The sequence below is a fragment of the Cornus florida genome, unplaced genomic scaffold, assembly GCF_030987335.1.
Source record: "Cornus florida cultivar Cherokee Brave unplaced genomic scaffold, ASM3098733v1 CherokeeBrave_3.0.0_Hap2_Chr07, whole genome shotgun sequence".
NCBI classification, from domain to species: Eukaryota; Viridiplantae; Streptophyta; class Magnoliopsida; order Cornales; family Cornaceae; genus Cornus; species Cornus florida.
This window is the reverse complement of record NW_026775577.1, coordinates 31,495,552-31,520,463: the sequence shown is the minus strand read 5'-3', so window position 1 is coordinate 31,520,463 and position 24,912 is coordinate 31,495,552. Positions and strand designations below refer to the sequence as shown.

At 37.1% G+C, this 24,912-nt stretch overlaps 1 protein-coding gene across 2 annotated transcripts in view; it reads left to right on the top strand.

The window, feature by feature from the left end:
• The window catches only part of LOC132266956 (suppressor of RPS4-RLD 1), a 50,372-nt gene that overhangs the window by 1,032 nt on the left and 24,428 nt on the right, over window positions 1-24,912 (top strand). For both annotated transcript variants that reach the window (XM_059767990.1, XM_059767989.1), the window contains exons 3-10: window positions 11,071-11,762; window positions 15,556-15,600; window positions 15,798-15,899; window positions 15,981-16,061; window positions 20,315-20,381; window positions 20,531-20,631; window positions 20,776-20,883; window positions 22,070-22,140. In XM_059767990.1, coding sequence (XP_059623973.1) covers window positions 11,071-11,762; window positions 15,556-15,600; window positions 15,798-15,899; window positions 15,981-16,061; window positions 20,315-20,381; window positions 20,531-20,631; window positions 20,776-20,883; window positions 22,070-22,140 — 1,267 coding nt within the window. The remainder of the gene's footprint in view (window positions 1-11,070; window positions 11,763-15,555; window positions 15,601-15,797; window positions 15,900-15,980; window positions 16,062-20,314; window positions 20,382-20,530; window positions 20,632-20,775; window positions 20,884-22,069; window positions 22,141-24,912) is intronic.

Genomic DNA, 24,912 nt, shown 5'->3' with positions numbered 1-24,912 from the left:
GTACATGTTTAAAACCATCATAATTGGTTTCACTAATTTTATCTCTGATTTGCTCTACTTGTACCGCCTCAAGAATGTGTTTCTTTCTAAATCAACATTAGTATTTGGATTATGCTCATTTTATGATCACATTGTTTCTTAACTACCTAACACTTGGGTCCGTAGAAAGCATGACTGGTCTTATTATTTTCAACTTTATGGGTATAAGTTGGTTACAAAGCACACCAAAAGCACTCCACGTTGCTCATATCGTCTTAACTTCATTAGCAACATTCTCCCTCTAGTTTTGTATGATCAAACTTTGGTAGTAAAAATTGTTCCCTTTTTGGTTCTTTCTTGCTCTTCAATCTCACTATTTTCCCCTTGTATTTTGCTAGAAATTACACATCACACACTCAATTTAGTCCAACTTTTATTGATGTCTCTTGATTTCAGAGCTTCTCTCAGGACTTCTAATTTGGCATTTGCCTTATTCTAATCTTATCAGTTAAAAACAATACCACTGAAAAAAAAGCACACATTTGAACCTTATATTGGATCCGTCACACACTCAATTTTGTCCAACTTGTATTGGTTCCTCTCGATTTCAGAGCTTCTCTCAGGACTTCTAATTTGGCATTTACCTTATTCTAGTCTTATCAGTTAAAAACAATATCACTAAAAAAAAGCACACATTAGAACCTTATATTGGATCCGTCCATTTCATTCATTAACAAATATCTGAAAATGATAAAAATATAATGCTAATCTTTATGTAAACCATAGTGAGTGAGAATTTACTCGACTCTCATGTAGTTGTTCTTACTATACTAATCCATCATAAATATCTTTCATCATGTGAATATATTTATTTGCAACGCTGACCCTCCTCCCCCCAAACTACATAATATCTCGAGGAATCTTAGAATAGCCTTTCTCTGAGTCTTAAAACAGTGCATGGGGATCATTGTATTCTCTTTACACCTTTCTATTAATCTTCTGTTTGTATTGAAATTTTAAATCCTGTAGCCAAGCTAGTATTTTACCACTGTTTGTTTCATGTCTAATTCATTACTCGATAAACATCTCCCTAAGACTCATTTGTTTAATACAGTGCAGATTTTTATATCTACTTTTTATTTATTATTATTTTTTATATGAGTCCTGAAATACTCTTTTATCACACATCAGATATTTTCTTATAATGTTGCTTTCTTTTTGATAAGTAGGATAAAAATTCTATGAAAACGAAAATCCTAGAATGATAGGAATCTACAAATAAAGCTATCTCCTCATTAAGCTGGTAGAATAACGAAAGCACAATTCTTTTGAAAAAGAAAATTATATAATGATTGGAACTTCATCTAGTGATTCAAAAACTCCTTAGGATCCCTTGAATGGAACATCCTTTCCAACCGACCAGCATGTCATCACTAATTCCTCGCTTAGTCTATACTAATTCCAAACAAGATGAGTAGGACCACTCTTTCTTACACATACAACACCAATCACTAATGACTTAGATCGCTCTTTCTTGAATATCAATTGACAAGATGGCTTCTAACGTTGTTTTGTGTGCAAAGAAAGCTACCTTTAAGGGTGCCTTTGTTCCCATATTACTTTCAAAGGAAAGGACTGCTTGTTACCACTAGAGAGCCTATGGTACATTTTCAAAATAAATTCTTGTTCCAAGCACCATCCACCTAATGGAGTATTCTCCCTCCAAATAACTAACTAATGCAATCAGCTATGAAAGAAAACAAATAAATCTGAAGAAGGGAAAACAGAGAGCTAATTCAAGCTAGAAAATAGCTTAAACACCCATAACTCAATCCCAAAGAAAGGGAGAGGTAAAAGGCTGCTACAGAAGACTGAAAATATTGATAATACGTCAAAAAGCTGCTGAATACAACTTGGAACAACCTTTTATAAGACACAAGGGATGCCCTAGCAAGGAATTAATCCTAGCCCTTCGTATAAATATAATCTAATAGCTAGAATTCTATCCAGCAAAATAAAGACGCTAAAATGACAAAATAGTGCTTAAGTGGTCACATGACTCGCTTAAAAAGGCACATGACTTATAAAATAAAAACTAAAATGACAATAGTATCCTAAGCATGAAATAAAGACAGACTTAAGACTTATATAAATGACTCTAGACCAATAAACAATCACACAATCTGATCACATCATCAGCTGCCCTTATTAATGGAAACTCATCATAGTCTTCTTGGATCTTTAACTGTTTGAAGAAAGTCCTCTTCCATTTGCACTGCATCTGTCCTTCTAGGTGAGAGAAAACTCGTCCTCGAGTTAGAAACAAATTTCCACGACCAATAAAAAATCAGAGCATGGTGTTCCATCCCCTCTTTCTTCTTTTCCGAACTTGAATCAAATACAATGATCTTCTTGTACTAACAAAGATTACATGTATTTTGCTAGATTTCCTTTGAAATTGGGTAGATTTGCAAAACCCCAGTCAGTGGAACATGTATCCTGAACTAGAAGTTTAATCAAACTTCAATTTTTCTTCGACAAACCGCCTTGCAGTTGTAATGCGTTCGAAGAATTCACTCCAAATCATATCATAAAAGTGAAATCCATTTTTAGTGCTTGAATCTTCAAACACCAACCAATGATCAGATTTGTATTCTTGCAAAACTTCCGCTAGGGAAAGGTTGAACACTTCATTGTTCTCCATTGCTCTTGTTAGCGCCACGATATCATAGCTTCCTTCATTTTGAGATTCTTCTTTTGTAGCTTCCGTACCAGAGATCGCTAATTGATCCCAATCCATAGATTCAATGTGTGGTTCTTCATAAAAAATTGGAGGCTTACTCAAGTCAACAAATGGTTCTATGGTAGTCGATGTTATGAACAACCATGGCTCATCATCTGTTGAATCATTCTCGGAATCGTGATAGAAACTTTCTAACCGTGGCTTCTCATGATTGACGAAAGCGTTCTCATTGGACTCGTCATCCTTATCATAAATAGGTTCCTCTCCTTGTGGTTGTTCTTCTTCTCCACCAAGATATCCTACAAATTCTGGAATTTTCACCTTAAAGCCACCATCCCAACGCCTTTCTTCAAATGGAATAGATGCTGGTCTGGTTGCTGCGTTTCCGGAAAAGGATTAATAAAATCCTCTTCCAGATTGTTCTCCTCCTCAGATTCGACGCCATCTTGAGAAGGGGCTGGGGTTTGCGTAACGTGCAGGGCTAAAGCTTCAATCTGCCTTCTTAGATCTTTTATCACGTTAAGCACTTGTTGATGATCAACAGCTGCGTCCTGATGAGGCCAAACGGCTGGTTTGCGAAGTGGATTTCTTCTCCTTGGTGGCATTTTGCAAAACCTAAGAGATATATCTAATATCCCAACGCAAAACCACTGGACCAGAACTTGCTCTGATACCAACTAATGCAATCAGCAATGAAAGAAAGCAAATAAATCTGAAGTAGGGAAAACAGAGAGCTAATTCAAGCTAGAAAATAGCTTTAACACCCACAACTCAATCCCAAAGAAAGGGAGAGGTAAAAGGCTCCTACAGCAGACTGAAAATATTGAAAATACGTCAAAAAACTGCTGAATACAACTTGGAACAACTCTTTTATAAGACACAAGGGATGCCCTAGCAAGGAATTAATCCTAACAGCTAGAATTCTATCCAGCAAAATAAAGACACTAAAATGACAAAACAGTCCTTAAGTGGTCACATGACTCACTTTAAAAGGCACATGATTTATAAAATAAAAACGAAAATGACAATAGTATCCTAAACATGAAATAAAGACAGACTTAAGACTTATATAAATGACTCTAGACCAATAAACAATCACACAATCTGATCACAGCATCAGCTGCCCCTATTAATGGAAACTCAGCCTAGTCTTCTAGGATCTTTAACTGTTTGAAGAAAGTCCTCTTCCATATGCACTGCATCACTAACCTTCATAACAACTTGAAGAGGGAGACCATTGCCCCCTAACTCCCAGTGCTAAAAATCTCTACAAAATAAAGGATCTTTTTTTTTTTTTTTATAAGTAAATAATTTAAATAATTCATAAAAGGCGTTCAAAAGGGGAACGCATCCCAAATACAAAATAAAGGATCTCATACCACTTCTCCCTCCATAAGGAACATGAACTCAACGACTCTCCCTCGGAAATCACTTTCCTAAAAAGACAAGATGCTCTCGCCAAATATCATGTCAAAATCTAATCATTTATGCATTTGCCTCAAGTAATGTAGTTTGAGTATACCCTCACCATTTATTAATGCTCTTCCAAACGAGAAAAACTTGACCAGTGTTATCAAAGGCCCAAGGCGCAATAAGGTGCTAGAGGTCCTTTGGAGCCTAGGCGTAAGACGAGGCGCACATTTGAGTGAAGTGAGGCGCACAATGGAAAAATTAAATTACTATTAAAGAATTTAAATTCCATATTAAAGGCGCTAATCCATGATAAAGATGCTATTAAGTAAGGAGTTGAGACGTTTTTATGTCAACTGCAAAACTGTTGGTTATGGCATTAAAGCTAGTCTCTTTAGCTGACATGAGAGAAGGGGTGTGCCACCTCTATGTGACGTATTGTAAATGGTCGATGATAGCACGTAGGCATGATGACATGGTATCACCATTGTACCCAAGTTTTTCTCCTTCCAAACACCAAATCCACAAGATAAAAACACCTCCCTTGAGGAGCACCCCCTTTTAGGAATTGCAATTATTGCATTCCGTTACTCTCTTCCACAAAGTCTTCCCTTGCAACCAATGCTCCGATACCCGTTATTTAGAAGAGCCTGATTAAACCTTTTCAACCTCTTCACCCTGAACTCCTTTCCATTTTAGGAGAACAAGTAGCGTCCCACTTAACTAAGAGTGATACTTGAACTTTTTCGCCAACCAGTCCCATAAGATCAAGCTTTCTTTAATCTCTTCCCAATTGAAGCCAGTTTCGAGAAAATGGAAATGAAATAAGTGTGCAAACTTGATGTGATGAAGTGCCCTTATTTTAAAAGATATTGCCTCTTCCATCAAACTTATCTACTCTCAGAACAGTGATTGATGCAATGACTAATTTCCATACCATTTTCACCTTAAATAATTTCATTAACCAAGACACATAATATATCGTCAATTTTCTTGAAGACCTTCCTTTTTTTCCCTGCAAAGTAAAGTCCTTGGTATTTTCACTTTATCAACGCGCGCGCACACACTCAAATATCTGCCTTGGGCACTTGGATTCTAAGAAAAGATCTATTATCTCTAATTTTATTTGACAGCTTCTAGGAAGTAATCATTCAACCTCCATATAGTTTCTTAATCTTTCGCTCAGACCTCGAGGTCATCACGGTTTATGCACTTATCATGTTCATGATATTTTTATTTTTTTCTCACTGTTTGCAAGTTTGTATAATTCTTCTCCTGTGGTATAATTATTGACATATGTTTTAAACTTAGCTTCTATTGGTACCTCTTTTTTCTTCTTCTTGAACATTTACATCTTTCAAAATTTTCCTCATTTCTAATTTTTTTTGCTAAGTTCCCCCCCCCCCCCCCCCTCCCTCTCTCTCTCTCTCTCTCTCTCTCTCTCCGGTTTGCATTTTTTAATTCTACTAACTAAAAGCTGTAGATAATCCATCATGATTACCTGAGACTATCTTCAGTATTCTTTTAATTGTTCTATTTCGCTTTACATGAGTTTTGTCTTAAATATTTCATGCTACTTCCTATAACATTTTTTCTTCGATCAGTTCTAACTTCTCCCCTTTTAAACACCAGTATTTACTTGTATTTCTGATCTCTTTTCTCATTCTTAATTGTCCTTTGATAAGTATGTCTATAACATGATGCAAAGCTCTCTCTCCTGAGAAATAACCTTGCACATTAGATTATCTACTTTGCTAGTTCGGAAAAATCTGTTTGACCCTTATTTGATCTTTCTTTATTCAAATATGTGTTTGCTATTATTATTTTTCCTAATTAGGTGTTTGCTATTATAAGATCACTTGCCATTATAAACGAACTATAAAGTAGCCTCCTAGAATTATTCTTATCTCCAGTTTCATTTTTTTTTTTTGATAAGTAAGAATTATATAAAAAGCGCTCAAAAGAGGAGTGAATCCCATGGAAACATAAGGCCACAAAAAGACTCAAGCCTTCAAAGAGGCCAAAAAAATAACAATCTCCTCAACAGAACGATAATCTCTCCCTGAGACCCAACAAAAAAGAGTAGAAATAATAGAGAATGTAAGCATAGAAATGGGTTTCTCCTTGCCATCGAAATATCTCCGATTCCTCTCGAGCCAAATGCACCACCAAACATAGAGAGGGGTAGCCCTCCAAGCATCCCGGATGAGAGCCCCAACTGAGAAAGCTCTCCAAGCTTCAATCAACCCTCTAAAGGATCAGGGCATAACCCAGGGGACCCCAAATAACCCAATCATCATATCCCGACAATCTCTGGCCATATTGCAATGCAATAGAAGGTGATCCACTGTCTCCTCATCGCGTCGACACAAGTAACAGCGATTGATAACCACCTGCTTTCTCCTTCTCAAATTATCCTGGGTTAAAATCCTACCCAAGACATCCAAGCAAAGAAGGCCACCTTAAGGGGAGCCTTGGAGCGCTAAATAGCCTTCCAAGGGAAAGGGCCACCCTCCCCAATAGAAAGGCATCTGAAAAAGGATCTCACCTCGAATCGACCCTAAGAGTGTGGACTCCAAAGCTAACAATCAGACTCCTCATGAGAGATCACTTGACGATACAGTAACTCCAAAAAATGAGTGACCACCTCAATTTCCCAATCTTGAAAATGCCTCCTAAACTGAACGTCCCAAGTTAGTCTTCCGTTATCAAGATGATAACAGTCAACCACCAAGGCCTGCCTGTTAGAAGCAATCCTGAAAAGTCGAGGGAAAGAAAGAGCAAGGGGAAGCTCCTCACACCAAAGGTCCTCCCAAAATTTGATCCTCCTACCATCCCTGATCCGAAATCCAACATGATTACGAAAAATGTCCCATCCCTTTCGAATGTAAGTCCACACCCCCACACCCCTAGGACCACGCACCTCAAGAGAACACCACCCACCTCAAGAGAACACCACCCACCACTGATTTCGCCCAACTTTCTGGCAATAACTGTCCTCCAAAGCCAATGCCTCTCAACCAAACCTCCAAAGACATTCCCAAGAAGAGCCCTATTGAAAGGCAACAACCTTCGAATCCCTAAACCTCCGCTCCGAAGAGGACGACATACTTGCTCCCATCAAACCAGATGATATTTGAACTCCTCTCCTCTCCCTCCCCAAAGAAAATTGCGCTGCAAACTCTCAATTCTCTCCGCCACCGAAGAAGGAATCTGAAAAAGGGAGATAAAATAGGTGGGAAGGCAAGAGAGAGTGCTCTTGATCAGAGTGACCCGGCCCCCTTTGGAGAGGTACTGCTTCTTCCAACCCGCCAGCCTCTTCTCAAATCTATCCATCACCGGATCCTAGCTCCCCACACATCTCGAAGGAGCACCCAGAGGCAAACATAAGTAAGAAATGGGAAAAGAGCCAATGCGACATCCGAGTATCTGAGCAAACATATCGATATCAGGAACATCCCCAACCGGCACTAAAACACTCTTTCTGACATTCACTTTAAGCCCAGAGGCAACTTGGAACCATATCAAAATGCATCTCAAATGTCTCAGTTGGGACGCATCAGCATCACAAAGAACCAAGGTATCATCCGCAAACATCAAGTGAGAAATCTCCAACTGACTAGTAATATCTCTACCCACTTGAAAGCCTCTCGACAATCCCAGCTCAACTGCCTTTTTCAACAACCTGCTAAGCGCCTCCATCACAAAAAGAAAAAGGAAAGGAGAAAGCGGACCCCCCTGTTTCAAGCCCCTCGAACTAGAGAAAAGCCCGTCGGAGCTCCATTCACAAGGACAGAAAAGCGCGCACCAGAGACAAAAAAGAATCCATATTCCCAAAATTGTGCCTTTAACATGATTTTTTTATCTGACTTGGGGTGCATAAATGCTAATTTATTTATTTAATTTTTTTTTTTTGAAGAATTTGTCTTTTTAGCATCAACTCAATGAAGCCTCGTCCTGACTATTTAAAGTTAGATAGACGGCGATTTTTATCCATATGTTCTATCTGAGGCCATAATTTTTGTTGCATCACAATCGATCTTATCTTTCCTTTATTACAATTCATGTTAATTTTGGGTTCCCTTTCCTTTAGCACTACCTTCAATGTAGTCACGTCATGCTTCTTTACATGTATAGTTTTTGGTCTTTTCTGCACATGTTCAAACCATCTTTATTAATATCCTCTCAATTTTTTATTTTTTGATAAGTATTAATATCCTCTCATTGTATCTTCAATAGATGTTTACTTCAGCGATCTCACAAATAGGGTTCTTTTTCTAATTATATGTTATTTTTTATTTTTATTTTACCATGTATGAATCTTGACACCGTAAATTCTGCTGCGTTGATTTTATGAACTTGTTGTCATTGTTTTATAGATTTTATCTTTTAATTTTAGAGATATACATTAATGATACATTATACCCAAAGTGCTCCTATATGTTTTAATTCTAAGAGCAACATCCCAAGATTCTCTCTCTTTGTGAAGATTTTAATAATTTAATCTAGATAGTGTAAATATTCATCTCTCTCTTTCTGAAGAATTGAATCCAGATGGTGAAATTATTCAACTTTTGGTATCTATAGATTTTCGGTCTTCACTTAGTTATCCACTTTTTTTTTTTTTTTTTTTTTGATGAGTAAGATTGTATAAGAAAGCGTTCAAATGGGGAACGCATTTCAAGAGAAATTACTTAAGGGCCAAAAAGGCCCTAAGAACCTAAATAATTATTTCTCCACTTGTATTTCTAGTTTTGTTAAAATTATCGCCCATATATTAGTTTTAGTCCTACTTATAATAAACTCTTACAAGCTAAAGCTTTTCTTTGTACCTCTGAGGAGTACTAAACCCTATTTTAGTTTAATCAATTATAATAATATCATCAGTAAATCATGAAATGTGTTTTATCAATGTATTTATAACTAAATCAGAAAAAGACGGGGTTCAGAAAAATATGGGGTTATTGCTGATCCTTAATGTAAGTATACAAAACTCAGAAAGTCACTTGTTCCTCTGGCAGTTGTTTTTCTGTAGTCACAATTTTATACATACATACATATATATATATATATATCTAGGAGTTTGTTTTCTAAAACCCATCATATTATATCTCTTGGGCCCCTATCTATTTGTTACTCCTTTCTTTTATAGAAGCTACCGTATTAATGTTATATATGCCTTTTTAAGTTTGAATATCATCAAAACTTGCCAAATGTAAAAATATTTCTTAATAGTTATAATTGTCAAAATATTTTCTAATGTCAGACAAAATTTTGTTCTATTTTTTTTTTTTTTTTTGATAAGTAAATTTTTTTTTTTCTATTTTAAAATAAAAAAGACCATTACCCAATGTTCGTTCCACCAATATTGGAAGCAGGGAACTTATCAAAAAAAAAAAAAAAAATACTGGAAGCAGGGAGGTCAGACTAGTTCTATTTTGAAATACATAGCTATGATTCACTTAATTGAAACTTTAATGAACTGAAACTTTCAATCATTCTCCACCATCTAAAACATGAACTGTTACTACTACTTGATATAATCTTGAATTTTTGTTTGCACACACAAGGTTGCACTAATCAAGGTTCTCACATCAATATGTGATCCTCTTATTACCTAAGGAGTTGAACTCTGAATCCACGTAGTGAACTGTTGGGTAGTTGAACGAGTCCCACATCGGTTAGAAAACAAGGAAATCTGGGACACTTATATAGGGCAAGGGTCACTCCACCTAATAGGTTAACCTTTTGGGTTGGATACCCACAAGCCCAATAACTGGTATCAGAGCCAGTTCCCAAAGAACCGCATGTGGACTCAAGATCCCCTAGCTGACGGAAAGATGAGAAGGGAGCCTCGTTCAAGGGACCAATGACGTTCTATCCACCGGGGGGAGCCTCGTTCAAGGGGGGGATTGTTGGGTAGTTGAACGAGTCCCACATTGGTTAGAAAATAAGGCAATCTGGGACTTATATAGGGCAAGGGTCACTCCACCTAATAGGTTAACCTTTTGGGTTGGATACCCCAAGCCCAACATGAACCTATAAACTAGTCTACTACTGATGAGCTTATGTGATTGGCCTGATACAATAAATAAGTTGTGTTATTCTGCTTATTTTTGACAGTCAGTTGTCCCTTTTTTTTTATTTTATTTTTTCCAATCTTGTTGATTTGGACTAACTAGAACTTGAAGATATAACTGATGATACACTGATGTTCATGAGGACTTCTTACAAGGCTGATGAGTTTCTAACTAATAATGTGTGATGTGCATTAGATGCAAAATCTGAATTGAACTTAATCATGTTCCAGCTGTCTACTGACTGAACACACCCGCACACACTCTCTCTTTCTCCCTCTTCGTGTGTGTTGTCCTTTACTAATGTAACCATATTATTGACTGGAAATACGCTACCTCACAGTCCTCACCTATTCGTCAGGTAAATCTGTAATTATAAGATGTGAACAAGAAATTGCAATTACAGTTGATTTTAGTAATAGTGTGACAGTTCTAGGTGACAATTTAAAAGAATAAATAATTTTGGAAATCATCTTTTGGATAATCTTGCTTTTGATATTTCTACTTTTGGATACTTGCAAAGCCAAGTATCTCTCAATAAATATGTAAAAAGGGGAATGGCATATGGTCACACATGAATAATGTCTGCTTAAACAAGCAAAATCGAAACTTTCTACAATGCTATCTGTACCCTCGGTCAGTGAAATTAATATATTACTGTGACAATCAAGCTGAAAAGTTATTCTTAATGTTCATGTGATTGATATTTCAAACGATAATTTCTGATGAAAACTTGTACTTATTTATTTATTTTGGTTGATTTCACATTTGTCATGCATTGCCCCCCTTCCCCCCATAAACTCCCCACCCCCAAAACATAAACTCAGTCTTGTTGACTCTTGTAGTCTTTTTGATGTATAGGTCGTGCATTTTCTGCATTGGGAAGGAAAGAGGATGCTCTTTTGGTCTGGGAGCAAGGTTATGAATATGCTGTTCAACAATCTGCAGATTTGAAGCAACTGCTTGAACTGGAAGAGCTTCTGACAGATGCAAAACAAAATAGAAGTACTTGTGAAAACCATGATATGGAGTTCTCTAACTCTTCTTTGCCTGCATCTGAATCCGGGCCTCTAATTTCTATCAAATCAAGTGAGATCTGTAATAATCATAGTAAGTTGAGTAGTGAGTTTGAACAGCAGGGTGAATCAAGTGATACATCTGTGATTCACAGCGAGTCAAACTGTAGATCTGACGTACCTGGTGAGTCAAGTGATAAAGTTAAGAACATAAAGTCTGATAGCCAACCAGATGGAACTTACAGTAGCCAATCAAATGGAACTTATGGTAGCCAGCCAAATGGAACAGATGACTTAAGTGATACATCAGAATCATCCAGCAAATTATCAGTGATTTGCAGCAAATCAAGTGATATATCTGAGTTTCGCAGCAAGCCAAGTGATAAATTTGGCATACGCAATGAATTAAATGATGATGCCAAGAAAAACAAAAAAATAAATGATGATCCCAAGAAGAACAAAAAATTTGGTTTTACTAGGATTCCAAAGGCCAAGTCAATAACTGTTGATATGCGATTGTCAAGGGGAATAGCACAGGTGCGTCTCCAGTCATTTTTGCCACTCCTTTAACCTGTTCCCAACCTCTTGGTTCTTTTGTAGCTAAAATTTTATAGCTATATATAGTTTTAATTTTGTGCGTGTTTTATTTTCTTTTAATAAGGTGTTACTCTTTGGCCTTTGTATGCCGAGGATGTCAAAACTTTACCTTAGTATTTATATACAGAATTTCATGGTTGCATTTTCTCAGATGGCCTTATAGTTATGTCCTCTTTAGAGTTTTGGTTTCACCTCTTACACACAAATATTGTCAAAATTATATGTTATGTCCTCTTTCTGTCCCTTGTTACGAGTCTTATGACTTACTGCATATGGTCTTGTGTGGATGATTAATTTTTTCACGGCTGACATACTAGTGGCTAGATCTGGGTGATGATGATAATTGGTTAGGAGGACAGTTATAAATGTAAACTATGAGGTACCTAAAAAGTATTAAAAGGCAACTAAAATAATATTGAAGCTATGAAATTGCACCAAGATACAAGTATCATTTGAAACCTTTTCGCTGCTTTTAGGTGATAAATTAATGTGCGTAATTGGGGCTTGGCACCATGTGGGTCAACAAGGTCTGCCTTGTGTATTGATTTCCATTGGGGCCCGCCTAAAGACTTGGTTCAGCTTATCCTAAGAATGGAATCTAATGGCTAATGCCCACAGCGGAAGCCCATTTTAGGATGGTTGCCAAGGGCATCTGTTTTATTCCATTTTAGGGCAGCTTGGTGGTGGTACCTCAGAAAGACGCTTCGAGTGTGTGATCCTAGTATTAGGTGAGCTTGGCGTTAATTGATGGTGTGGTTGAGGCACCACATACTCTCTATATTGGACCCTTAGGTACTCTTTACTTGGCAGCCAGAGTTGGGGGCTAGCTGTGGTAATCCTCTCACTCGACTGGTTAAGGGTGACAGCCGGTGTCTTAGCCAACCTAAAAGAGAGGGGATTCCATGTCACTGAGACACACGCCACAGTAGCATGTGCTCCATCCTTTATCAACGAATTGGCAGTTATCTTTTTGTTAGTTTAGTTTGTTAGCCTAGTGACACAAGCTTTACGAGCTGGCAGGCCCTACCATGATGTCAATTATGATCGGTGCCAACTCCTATGGTTTAGCTGGCTCTCATATCCCTAAAAGCCCAGATAAGGCTAATAATTCAAGTTTTCATGGGCTACAAAATCCATGGAGCCTTAAGACAGTAATTCATTTCCCTTTGATCTTATATAACCTCTCTCTCACATTCACATGTTGGCTCCTCTCACTCAATTCTGGCACTTTGTTCATCCCAATCCTTTGCGTGTCATAATAGTATTTAACCATCCCTTAACAGTGCAATTCATTATTTACTCATTTCTCATTGCAATTGGTCAGATAGACCATTGACTATTACATTACCAAAATAGGTTTCATTGTCCATTAAATTGGTAGGTCTGAAGTTGTATCTTAACACATATGTGGTTGTGCCACGGAGGCATGTTCCCTCGTCGAGTACTTTAACTTCTTAAAAAATAGCTGCTTCATGTGCGAAATTTACTGAAAACAAAAAGTGTATTGCCCAATATATGTCCACCTACACAGTCCTCTAGGTGTGGGGAGGGGATGATTAGAGACAGGTAAAACATTTGACAAATTTAGTACCAACTGTTAACCACCATGTACTCTAAAAGCTTAAACTGTTAGAGATGGTTAATATACCACCATTTACTAAAAGCTTGAGCTGAAATGATCCCCTCTAATTCGCCCCCTCACATATGGCCAAATTTTCATTCTGTTATGTGTTTTTATTTTAATAATCTGGGCGAAGGTGAGGTTTGACCTTAGGACTTTGCCTGCTTTGATACCATGTTAACCACCACCTACTAAAAGCTTGGGCTGTTAGAAATGGTGTAACTTAATTGTATATATTCTCTTAAAGATAACCTATAATTCTTGTGAATTAATCAACTCTCAAACTCTCGGTTCATCCAATCCTACTTGTATGACCTCCCTGGTAATTTTTACAAACAAAATATAATCTTTAACAATATATTATTGCAATTAATTAAAAAGTGATTGGTCTTAATAGATTGCCAAATTTGGATTTCCAATATCTACTAAATGGGGGATTGGGAATTTGGGAGTTAGTACACTCCGTATGGAGCCAGAATTTGTTTCAGTGGGGTGACACACTAGAGTTTTGACAATAATAAGTAAAAAAAATTTAAACCAAAATAATAATTAAAAAACTTATTTATTGATTTGTAAGATTTTTCATTCAATACATTTATAATCATTCATGACAAATTTCATGTTTTGAAACCCTGTTGCGTGATAACCTCAGTACTTGAAGAAGCGCGATTTTTGTGCATTGATTATTATTATTGTTAATATTATTATTATACCATGGTAGGTGACACGCACAGTCACCTTTTGTTGCTAGTGGGACTTGAACCTTGACCTTCTGCTTCAGAAGGTAGATGAAATACCTCTAGGCTACAACTATTGGTGGTGGTTCTTATGCATGGATCAATTCCTGCTTAAACCTAATTAATATTATTAGGGATGTGACACTGCACTTGATTTTTTAAATCAAGGAGATGACACAATTACCTTTAATAAACCGGAGTGCAAGAGCAATATTTGGGATAATTGTGGAGTGTTGGAGTGCTTTTGAAGGATAATTGTCTTATTTCCATTTTTTAAAAAGCAAGTGGAGCGTAGAGCACATTAGTGGAGTGCCCCGTATTTTATAGGGTGAATGAAATTCACTTGAAACTAGTGCATGATTCATTATTATAGGTGCCGAATCATGCTTTTGTATCCCTAATAAAATTTAGTAAATATAATTAAAAAATTTGGATTTGGTATTCTTATATTGATAAATCCATAGCTTTTTAGTGAATTACGTATTTTCCAGTATACATGCTTTATTGATCACCTCCTTCCATGATGCTGCAACTGAAACTTTGATCTATTGTGTATTTCCAAGGATTCTGAAATAGTTTTCCTGCATCAAGGTTGACCTTTTGGGGAACCAACTTTATTTGGGACCTTTGCTTTACATTAATAAATTAACCAAGTTTTTCATAACCATTTTACCAACACAGGCAGAAATGGCACATAAAGATGATGTACCCAATGAAAACAATATGATGGACATAATCTTTTGAAAGCAATTGTTAAGTTAAAAAAAAAAAAAAAATGGTAACTGAAAATTCTGTTGTCTCAAAGATGCAAATTATACAATAATGATCTGGTATGTGATACTTTTGAAGAAATGCTAATTAATATTATGAAACTCTCTCAAATAAGAGGCAAAGGCTTTGTCTAGTTGAGTTGTATGGTCAAGGAGGTCATCATTTGGATGAGTGCATGCTGAATTTTTAAATAAATGGGAAATTTGAAAATAACTCGAATTAAAAATTAAGGAATTTGAAGACATAGGTGTTTCGTGATAATACTTACTGGTGGAATGCAATTTTCAGTTGGGAAGTGCTTTGTTGATAAACTACCTAATATTTCTTGATTTAAATAATATTATGAGTAATATTGCATTTTTTTTCTTCCCCTTTCTCTCTCTCTCTTCCCTACTTGCTGTTTTATTGTCCATATTAAAATTTAGCAAATAATTGAATGTCGTTCTTGAGCTTTTTTCGGAAGAAGTGGCATTATTTTTCGTTCCATCAAGTTTATGTATTATTTAAGGTTTTTTTTTTCCCCAGAAGGTATATTATTGAAGTTCTTATTTATAATTTGTCACATGTTTCATGGAAGTGTTCTCTTAACATTGTTCAATTGCAGGTCAATGAAGGGAAATATGCTCTTGCCATATCCATCTTTGACCAGGTTATACTTATTTATTTTAGCCTTTACATTTGTCCCATGGAGAAATTTTCATGATCCTTGTTTCGTTCTTTCCTTCATTTTTCGTTTTCTGCTTTTAGGGTGGAAAAAGGGAATGCTTTGAGTTTGAGTAATCAACAGTATATTTTTCCATTATCAAGTTTGACAGAACTTTGTCTTACCTTATATTATATACACAGATTCTAAAAGAGGATCCTACTTATCCTGAGGCGCTAATAGGAAGAGGAACAGCATATGCATTTCAACGAGAACTCGATGCTGCTATTGCTGATTTCACAAAGGTATTCAAAGCTCCAAAATCGATGTGTGCATTAAATATTTTAACTACTTGTCATAAGTGGTTTTTGTTATTTATATCCTAGGCTATAGAATCAAACCCATCAGCTGGTGAGGCATGGAAACGAAGAGGGCAGGCCCGAGCTGCCTTGGGAGAATCCATGGAGGTAAGAGCTTTCCATGTTGTATTGTTCATTTGATCTTTACTTATCAAAAAAAAAAAAAAAAAAAAAAAAAATGTTCATTTGATCTTTAGTTTCTTTCATGCCACAGCCATCTTTGGTTATTGGGCAGTTTGTTTAGAAGTCATTTCCTTGATGGTTCTGATAACATGTTCAAAGTTTTGTCAACCTCCATAAATTTATTGAAACCAATTTTAGTTTCAAAACAGTTTAAGTTCCACATCAAATTGATTTTACAGTCTTATATTAGTTAAGGTTTTATTTATTTATTTTTTAACTTTCATAGACTTCCATCTTTCCACAACTAAAGCGTTCCTAGAAGATTAAAATTTTCTAAAGCCTTCCTAGAAGATGAAGTTTTCTCTGATTTTAAGCACGCCCTAGATCTCTATTTAAAGTGATTTAGTGACATAACTAACTGTGTTTTTGGTTGAGAGTGTTTATTGGCAAGTCTAGTCAAATAGGCAGTATTCTAGGGTAGGCATTTGGACATTTATGCAAGCCTAACACACAGGTTGCCTTCTGACCATCTTAGCAAGACCAATTGGGTATCACCTTGCCAGGGATATAACCGCTATTTCCTAATTCATTCTTTTTCCAAATTAGACAAAACTTATCCTGTTATGTCCGCCATAATCTCCTTTCTTCCAAGTATATCAACTTACAAATGGTAGAGATGGACAGGGAAGGAATGGCAAGTGAGAATTTGTAGAGAGCATTAGTTCACTTACCCCGATGCAACTATTTTCATACACCATTCTGTAAAAAAAAAATATAGATTTTGTAGACCACATTTTTACATCGACCGAATCACCCTTATGCAGAGAGAGGGAAATCAAGAAAATTTTGACAACTTGAAGGAACTTCCCCCCTAAATACTTTCCCTCGAGTTTGGCAGAAAATTCTCTCATACCAATCTTGAATTATTCTTGTGTAGCTGAGCTCTGGACACAACCTCACCAAGAGCATTTGCTAAAGGACTCGATTGTTTTATGTGGAAGTGCAGGATTCAATTGTTATATGTCGAAGTGCAAATTTGAATTTACTTTCCTTTTTTCAATAAAGGAGTAACAACCACAATATGCTACATGCAATCATATTGGTGGGATTATGTGCAATATTACTGCTTTGTTATTTTTTCACTATTTATTTCTCTTGTACGTCTTTGTCTTGTCATTTATGCATGAACCCTCTCTCTCTTTGTCTCTCTCTAGATTCCAATTTCTTGTATCATACATCAAATTGAGTACCATTTGCTTCTTTATTCTTTCAATTTGTTATGTGGATGGATTGTAACGACTCACTCCACCACATGGTATGATATTGTCTGCTTTGAGCCCGAGCCCGCGTGGTTTTGCTCTTGGGTTTTACCCCAAAAGGTCTCATACCAATTGGAGTGTACAAATCCTACATATATAGCTCTCCCCCTTTCCACACTAAGGCAATGTGGGATTGTGCACCTGTAACTCGCCAGTGCCTCTTGCACCCGCCCACGGCACACTCGCCTACAAGGTTGCCACAATCACTCCCCCTTAGGGGCCTAATGTCCCCTTTGGCCACACTTCCGGCTAGGTTTGATACCATTTGTTACGACCCACTTCACCACATGGTATGGTATTATTCACTTTGGGCCCGAGCCCGTACTGTTTTGCTCTTGGGTTTTACTCCAAAAGGCCTTATACCAGTTGGAGTGTACAAATCCTACATATGCACTTTGACTTTCCACACCCAGGCGATGTGGGATTGTGCACTTGTAGTTTGCCCAGTGTGACAGCCTGCCAGTGCCTCTTGCACCCGCCCACGGCACACCCACCCACAAGGTCGCCACATGGATTATGTGTGAACTTTCAGTCATGGATATCGGTCTTGATTTACACAAATTAGTTTTGGGATGTTGAAGTTCATTATTTAATTTCTCAATTGTTTGTCTATTTTTCCTCATTGAGTTAGTGGATGTTTTCCCTAGTCGGTGAATCCTTGTGACTCGAGATATAGGTTCTTGTCTCTTCTCTTTTTTTTTTTGGATGTGACACGCCAAGGGGACACGGCTGTTCAGTAATTTTTTTTTTTGAAGGATGAAGATGTTATATACGTTTGTGTATTCATTCAAAGATATATATATATATATATATATATATATATATATACACACACACACACACTGTTCACTTGCTCACTGGTGTGCAAGGAATTTATGCACGAATTAAATCTAACCGTTAGATATAAAAGAATAAACTACCTTTTTAACTGCCCAATGGAATTTAACGGTTAATACTTGAGGTGTGCATACATTTTCCTGCACACCAGGGAGCAAGTGAACAATTCTGTATATATACACATATTTTGGATGTGACACGCTAGAGGACACGGCTGTTCTGTAATTGTTTTTTTCGAAAGTTGAAGATGGTATATAAATGTGTGTGTATCCATTCAAAGAGATATATAGGTGACAAAGATCTAGATATGTATATCTGAAAAGATGGGGGTATGAGAGGAATCGCTGGAAGAGAGAGAGAGAGAGAGAGAGCCGTGAATGAAAGAGAGGAAGATAGATAGAGAGTAAGGTGAAGAGATGGAGGAGATGAGATAGACATCATTCTGGAATGAAAGAGTCACAGACCCATGAATGAAGGGGAGTGGGGAAGAGAAAGGGGATAAAATTACAATCTAATTCTTCTTTACAACGTGTTTGTTTACAAGGATAAAAGTTTTTCCTTTTGGATATAAAGGTATATATTTTTTATTTGTATTTTAGTAAAATTTGGGCGTATGGACCTTTATGCTTTTTAAAAGAAGTATGGACTATCTGGTGGTCTAATTTAAATGGGTTATGTTTATGAACTTATCACATAAAGCGGGAGCGTGAGAGTGTAAGAGTTTAAATTTTTTGAGAGTGGTAGCGTTTGTATATGTACTTATCTCATGCAATACAGTATCATCATATTAATTTATTAAATAATATTTTTAGTTGAGTTTTTATTTTATTTTATTTTTTTATAATAGGACCATTTAAACATAATTAAATATTTTTCTAAACTGATTTTATTAATTATTTATAAGAATATTATATAAAAATATTTTGCAAATGAAAAGGGGTATGGTTGATTCAGGGGAAAAAAAAAGGGGCTATGGTTGACCGGTAAGTATTTGTGAGTTAGATTCTTACCTGTGCACTTAAGTGGCTTGCTTTTATCATCATAAGTACTTAAACAGTTGCCTTTGGGTGTGGAAGTCTAGAGAGCAAACAAGACTTTAAAGGCTTGATAGCTGGATTGCACGCAAATTCGAATAGAATACGTGGATTGCAAAACTCAATTCACGAACTTTAAAATCCAATTCATGGATTCTCCGCGAATCTGCTCCCAAGTTGCAAATTAGCTCGTGGAGCTTGGGATCGATTGCCCTATGCGCGAATTATGTGATCTAGTTTATGAATATAGATTACAAATTTAGCAAAAAATAAAATTTTATATATAATAAAAAATTTATTATTATTTTATTGCCGTGTCCATATCCTATTTTTTTGAAATTTTTCGTATCGCAGTGTCTGTGTCTATGCTTCATAGGGCAGTGTCTGTGTCTATGCTTCATAGGTTCTTGTATGGATTTGACGAGGAATAAAGCAATTTATTTCTGCAAATCTGGGAGGTTTTTTATTGATTAGGTTCTTGTGTGGAGAGAGCATTATTATTTCAAAATAGATGCACAGCAACTTCAAGCAGTTGGTAATGCCATTCAAATGTTGGAGCTAGTGACTTCCTTTATTCTCTTGACACTACAAGGTAGGGTTGTGAGTTTTGGTGATGTTTGAGCTTGGAGCTGCTCCTTAAACAGGTTTTAGATTATTCTGTGAACAACTATTGTATGGCACTGGAAGACTTTTCATGTGTTGCAGTTATGAATGGTTGCGTTGTCATTTTGCGATAAAACTTTTCTATTTTATTTTATGGCTGTTAGTTGTTACAAGACTCTTTTAAATCAGATTGGAAAATGAAGGATGAGGCTCAGGAAGGCTGTTTATGTTTATTGAGCATATTAGAATTTAAATTAGGTGAGAAAATTAGAGTGGACTTGCATGTTAATCGAGCATTTTAGAATTAAATTTTGATTTAACTTTTACCTGAATGAATCAGTTTTTTAATTTTTTATGCATGTGACTGAAAATTTTCAATGCCTTTTCTTATACATAACCCATATACACATATTCATGGCATATTTTGATTACCTTTTGATACCAGGCCATTTCAGACTTGACCAAGGCGTTAGAGTTTGAGCCGAACTCAGCAGATATATTACATGAAAGGGGTAACTTGCTTAATCTCAGACAACTTATTAATTCTGGTATAACTAGATTCAAATTCCCTCAAGGGATGATGATTGTTATGCACATCACACAAGAATGTAATGGTGGTTCCACGGCTTCCCAGTGCTTACTAGATTTGGCGTTAATGCAGGAATTGTCAGGTTCAAGTTTAAGGAATTCAATGCTGTTGTTGAAGACCTATCTGCCTGTGTAAAGCTTGATAAGAACAACAAATCTGCGTACACATATCTGGTTAGTCTGTAACATAAAAAGCTTTGCTGGCTGTGGAGTCCAATGGAATCAGACTGATAAAATTCACGCACATTCTTTTCTTTTCTTTTCTTTTTCTTTTCTCAAAAGAAATAATTTTTGTGATACAAATTTTAATTCTTACAGGGTTTGGCGTTATGTTCACTTGGTGAATATAAGAAGGCTGAGGAAGCACATATGAAATCAATTCAAATTGATCAACATTTTCTTGAAGCATGGGCTCATCTAACACAGGTATCGATGAATAAGTACTCGGTAAAATTCCCCTATAAGCATCAAAGTCAATTCAAGCTATAGCTGAATGCATCTGCTGTCATACCATAATGAAAACCTGGGAAATAGATTATACACATGTTTTAGTGCAAATTACTCAACTCAACACTGACTCTGCATAAATTCTTCTAGTTTGCTATATGTAAGTCATTTTTATTGAAATTTAAGGTATTTATGTCCTTTATAACGGCCTCTAGCTGTATTCTTTTGCCTCCCCCTCCTGTCCTCTTGGCATCTTTAACTTGAATCAATTCACTCTTTTGTACCAGTACATTAATTAGTCCATATTGCCTTTTGCCTCATCACACCAATAAATGGCTTATCCTCTTACCTTTAATGGGTGACAGCGTGACACCTCTAACTTCCTATTAGTTCATTTGTTGGTAATTTCATCTTTAACATAAAGCATAACTGGTACTTATAAAGCATAACTGGCGGCGTTACTGTTTTATAGAAAATTTTCCTTTGGTCTGGCCTTTTAGTTCGAACTGTTGATGAAACAAAATTTTGCGAAAACTAAGCTACACAATTACTTCTGGGGACTTTTGGATTTTATTGGTCTTTTTTTTTGGTGAATCTTGGGCCCATGATCTACCAGGAAGAAAAAGGAAAAAGAGAAATAGAAAATTTTAGTATATGGGTCCGAGAAAAGAAGATAATAATGTTACAGTGCAGATAAGTGCCAGTGTCATTATGTGCAGCTATTTTTTACATGATTTGTGTGGATCAAATTGTTTGACACTTGAAAACCATGATATCATCAGATTGTGAATTTCTTGTTGTAAAGATGTTGATGTTGCATTTTGCCAGATAAATTATTAATTTGTTAGCATCACATAAATGCTGGGTACCTGCTTGTTTCTAGTGAGCATCGTTGATATTCATGGGGCATATACATTCTAGTTTAGTAGGCTCTACTTCTTCAGATTTTATTGTCATTGTCATAAATTTAAAATTTTATACAGTTTTTGTTTCTGTGGTTTCCTAGTTATGCTATTCTTTGCACTATGTGAATGAATTTAGGTTTTGGATAACATTCATGTATTCTATTTCATTAGAAACATGTGCAAGCAGTTTATCACAATTATTTTATGTGTCACTTAGTTTTGACAGGTGGTGTTGTGGTGAATGTTTGATATGTTTGCAGTTCTATCAAGATTTGGCAAATTCAGAAAAGGCTTTGGAATGCCTTAATCAGGCTTTGCAAATTGATGGGAGGTATATGTTGTGGATATGCATATTTGAACTTGATATTTTGGTGTTTGATTTCCAGTGTGATGCCTACTCTTTTGACACTCTTTTGACTTATGTTACATGGGATTCGGCCCACTTGGGGATGTGTCTAATCATCAAATTTATCAAATCTCCAAAGCAGGGGTGCAACTCAGGCGGGTATAAAACAATCAGTTGGGTGGGTTGAGGTGCAACTGAAGGTATAAACACTCAACCCCCAATGGGACATTCAACCCAAGCTCCCCAACCCTAGTCCAACCCATAATCGAAACTTTGAATTAAGCTTTGGTTGGAAAATTCATTTTGAAGATAGGGTTGATATTGGGCTAGCCTTAGGTAGGGTAGCACCTTAGCATAAAAAGTTATAAAAACTGAATATAAATTTGAAAAAAGGTATAACCAAGCTCTAATGAAATTTGTTATTCAAAGGACTAATATGCAAAAAGTCGAGATTTAATAAAAGAAAGAAAGGTTGATCATATTTATAAATGTATATAATATATATATATTTTTTTGATAAGTAAAATATATTAGAAGGTGTTCAAAAGGGGAACGTGTCCTAGGCTATACAAAAAAACTGAATCTATGATCTCAAGGAGCCCAAAAAGTCCACTATATCCTCAATTGAGGAAAAATCTCTCCCCCAACCCCAACAGAAAATAGTACAAATAATAGAAAATTTCAACACCCCAATGGAGGACTCCTTCCCATCAAAAATCTTCTATTCCGTTCTTTCCAAATGCTCCACCAAACACAAAAAGGGGTTACCCTTCAGAAGACTCTCGCCTAAGCCCCCGACCCATTTGCCCCTCCAAAAATCCAGCAATTCCCGAGATGTTCGAGGCATAACCCAATGAATACCAAACAAATAAAAAATGAGACTCCAACAGTCATGAGCCACAGGACAATGCAGCAGTAGGTGATCCACCGACTCCCCATTCAACTTACAAAGACAACACCGATTAACAATAATATGTCTTCGCTTCCTCAAGTTATCCAAAGTCAAGATCTTACTCGAAGCTGCAGTCCACACAAAAAATGTCACCCTAAGAGGCGTCTTGGACAACCACACCGTCTTCCACGGGAAGGAAACACCATGAAAACCGGATAGGCACACAAAAATAGACCGGACCTAGAACATCCCCTGAGAAGAGGGCACCCAAATTAGGGAGTCAACACCAGTGCCCTCCACCTCCTGTTTGTACAAGAGAGTCAACAAGCCAGCGACATCATCCAACTCCCAATCCTGAAAAGATCGCCGGAATCGCACATCCCAAGATAACTCCCGCTATCAAGGCGATAGTAGTTAGCAACCATAGCATGTTTGTCAACAACAATCCTGAACAGCCTTGGAAGCAAAAGAGCTAAAGGCCTATCCGCGCACCAGGGATCCTCCCAAAACTGGACAAACCTTCCATCCCGAATTTTGAATCTAACATGTTTGGAAAACTCGTCCCATCCTTTTCTAATGGCCCTCCACACCCCTACTCCACTAGCAGACCTGGCCTAGCTGACCACCCCCCTCTCCCCTCCCCAAAGCGACAAGAAATAACCCTTCTCCATAATCTATGCCTTTCACTGCCGAATCTCCAAAGCCACTTACCGAGGAGAGCACTATTAAAGGGGGCCAATCTCCTAATCCCAAGTCCGCCCAACTGAAATGGCCTGCAAACCTGCTCCCATCTCACAAGATGATACTTAAACTCCTTTGCACGACCCCCCCAAAGGAAGTTTCGTTGAAGCATGTCATGACGTCCAACAACCGAGGCTGGAACCCGAAAGAGCGAAAGAAAATACGTTGGGAGGCTTGACAAGATACTCTTCACTAACGTAACTTTACCACCCTTGGAGAGATATTGCTTTTTCCAACCAGCTAATCTTCTCTTAACCCACCCTCCTGGCCGAGTCCTAACTTCCCACCCTCCTGGCCGAGTCCCCCAGTGGCAAACCCAAATACGAGATAGGGAAACGTTGTGTCCCACACCCTAAAACAGCAGCCAGAGTGTCTACCTCCTGAACCTCCTCCACGGGGACAAGCATACTCTTGCCCACGTTGACTTTCAAACCAGAGACAGCCTGAAAGCAAACCAAAACACATCTCAGATACCTCAACTGGGACACCTCTGCCTCGTAAAAAACAATAGTGTCATCCGCAAAGAGCAAGTGAGAAATCGCTATCTGCTGAACGGAGTCAGGGCCGATCTTGAAGCCCCTGATAAAACCCAAGTCCACTGCCCTTCTCATCAACCTACTAAGAGCCTCTATAACAATAATAAAAAGGAACGGGGAGAGAGGGTCCCTCTGCCTCAGACCGTGAGAATTGCCGAAAAACCCCGCAGGAGACCCATTCACCAACACTGAAAATCTGACAGTGGAGACACATGAAACAATCCATTTCCTCCATCTCTCACCAAAGCCCATCCTCTCCAACAGGTAGAATAGGAAATTCCAGCAGACATGATCATAGGCTTTCTCGATATCTAGCTTACAAAGGACACAAGGAGCCCCACTACACAATCTAGAATCCACACATTCACTGGCAATAAGAGCGGAATCCAGGATCTATCTACCCCCAATGAAAGCATTCTGAGACTTAGAGACAACTCCATCCAAAACCTCCCTCAATCGAAGTGCAAGGACTTTTGCAATGAGCTTGTAAATGCAACTAATCAGACTGATTGGTTGAAAATTCTTAGGAGTAAGGGCAATAAAAGATGTGTTCAGTGATTTCTCAAACTGCCCCGTGGAATGAAACTT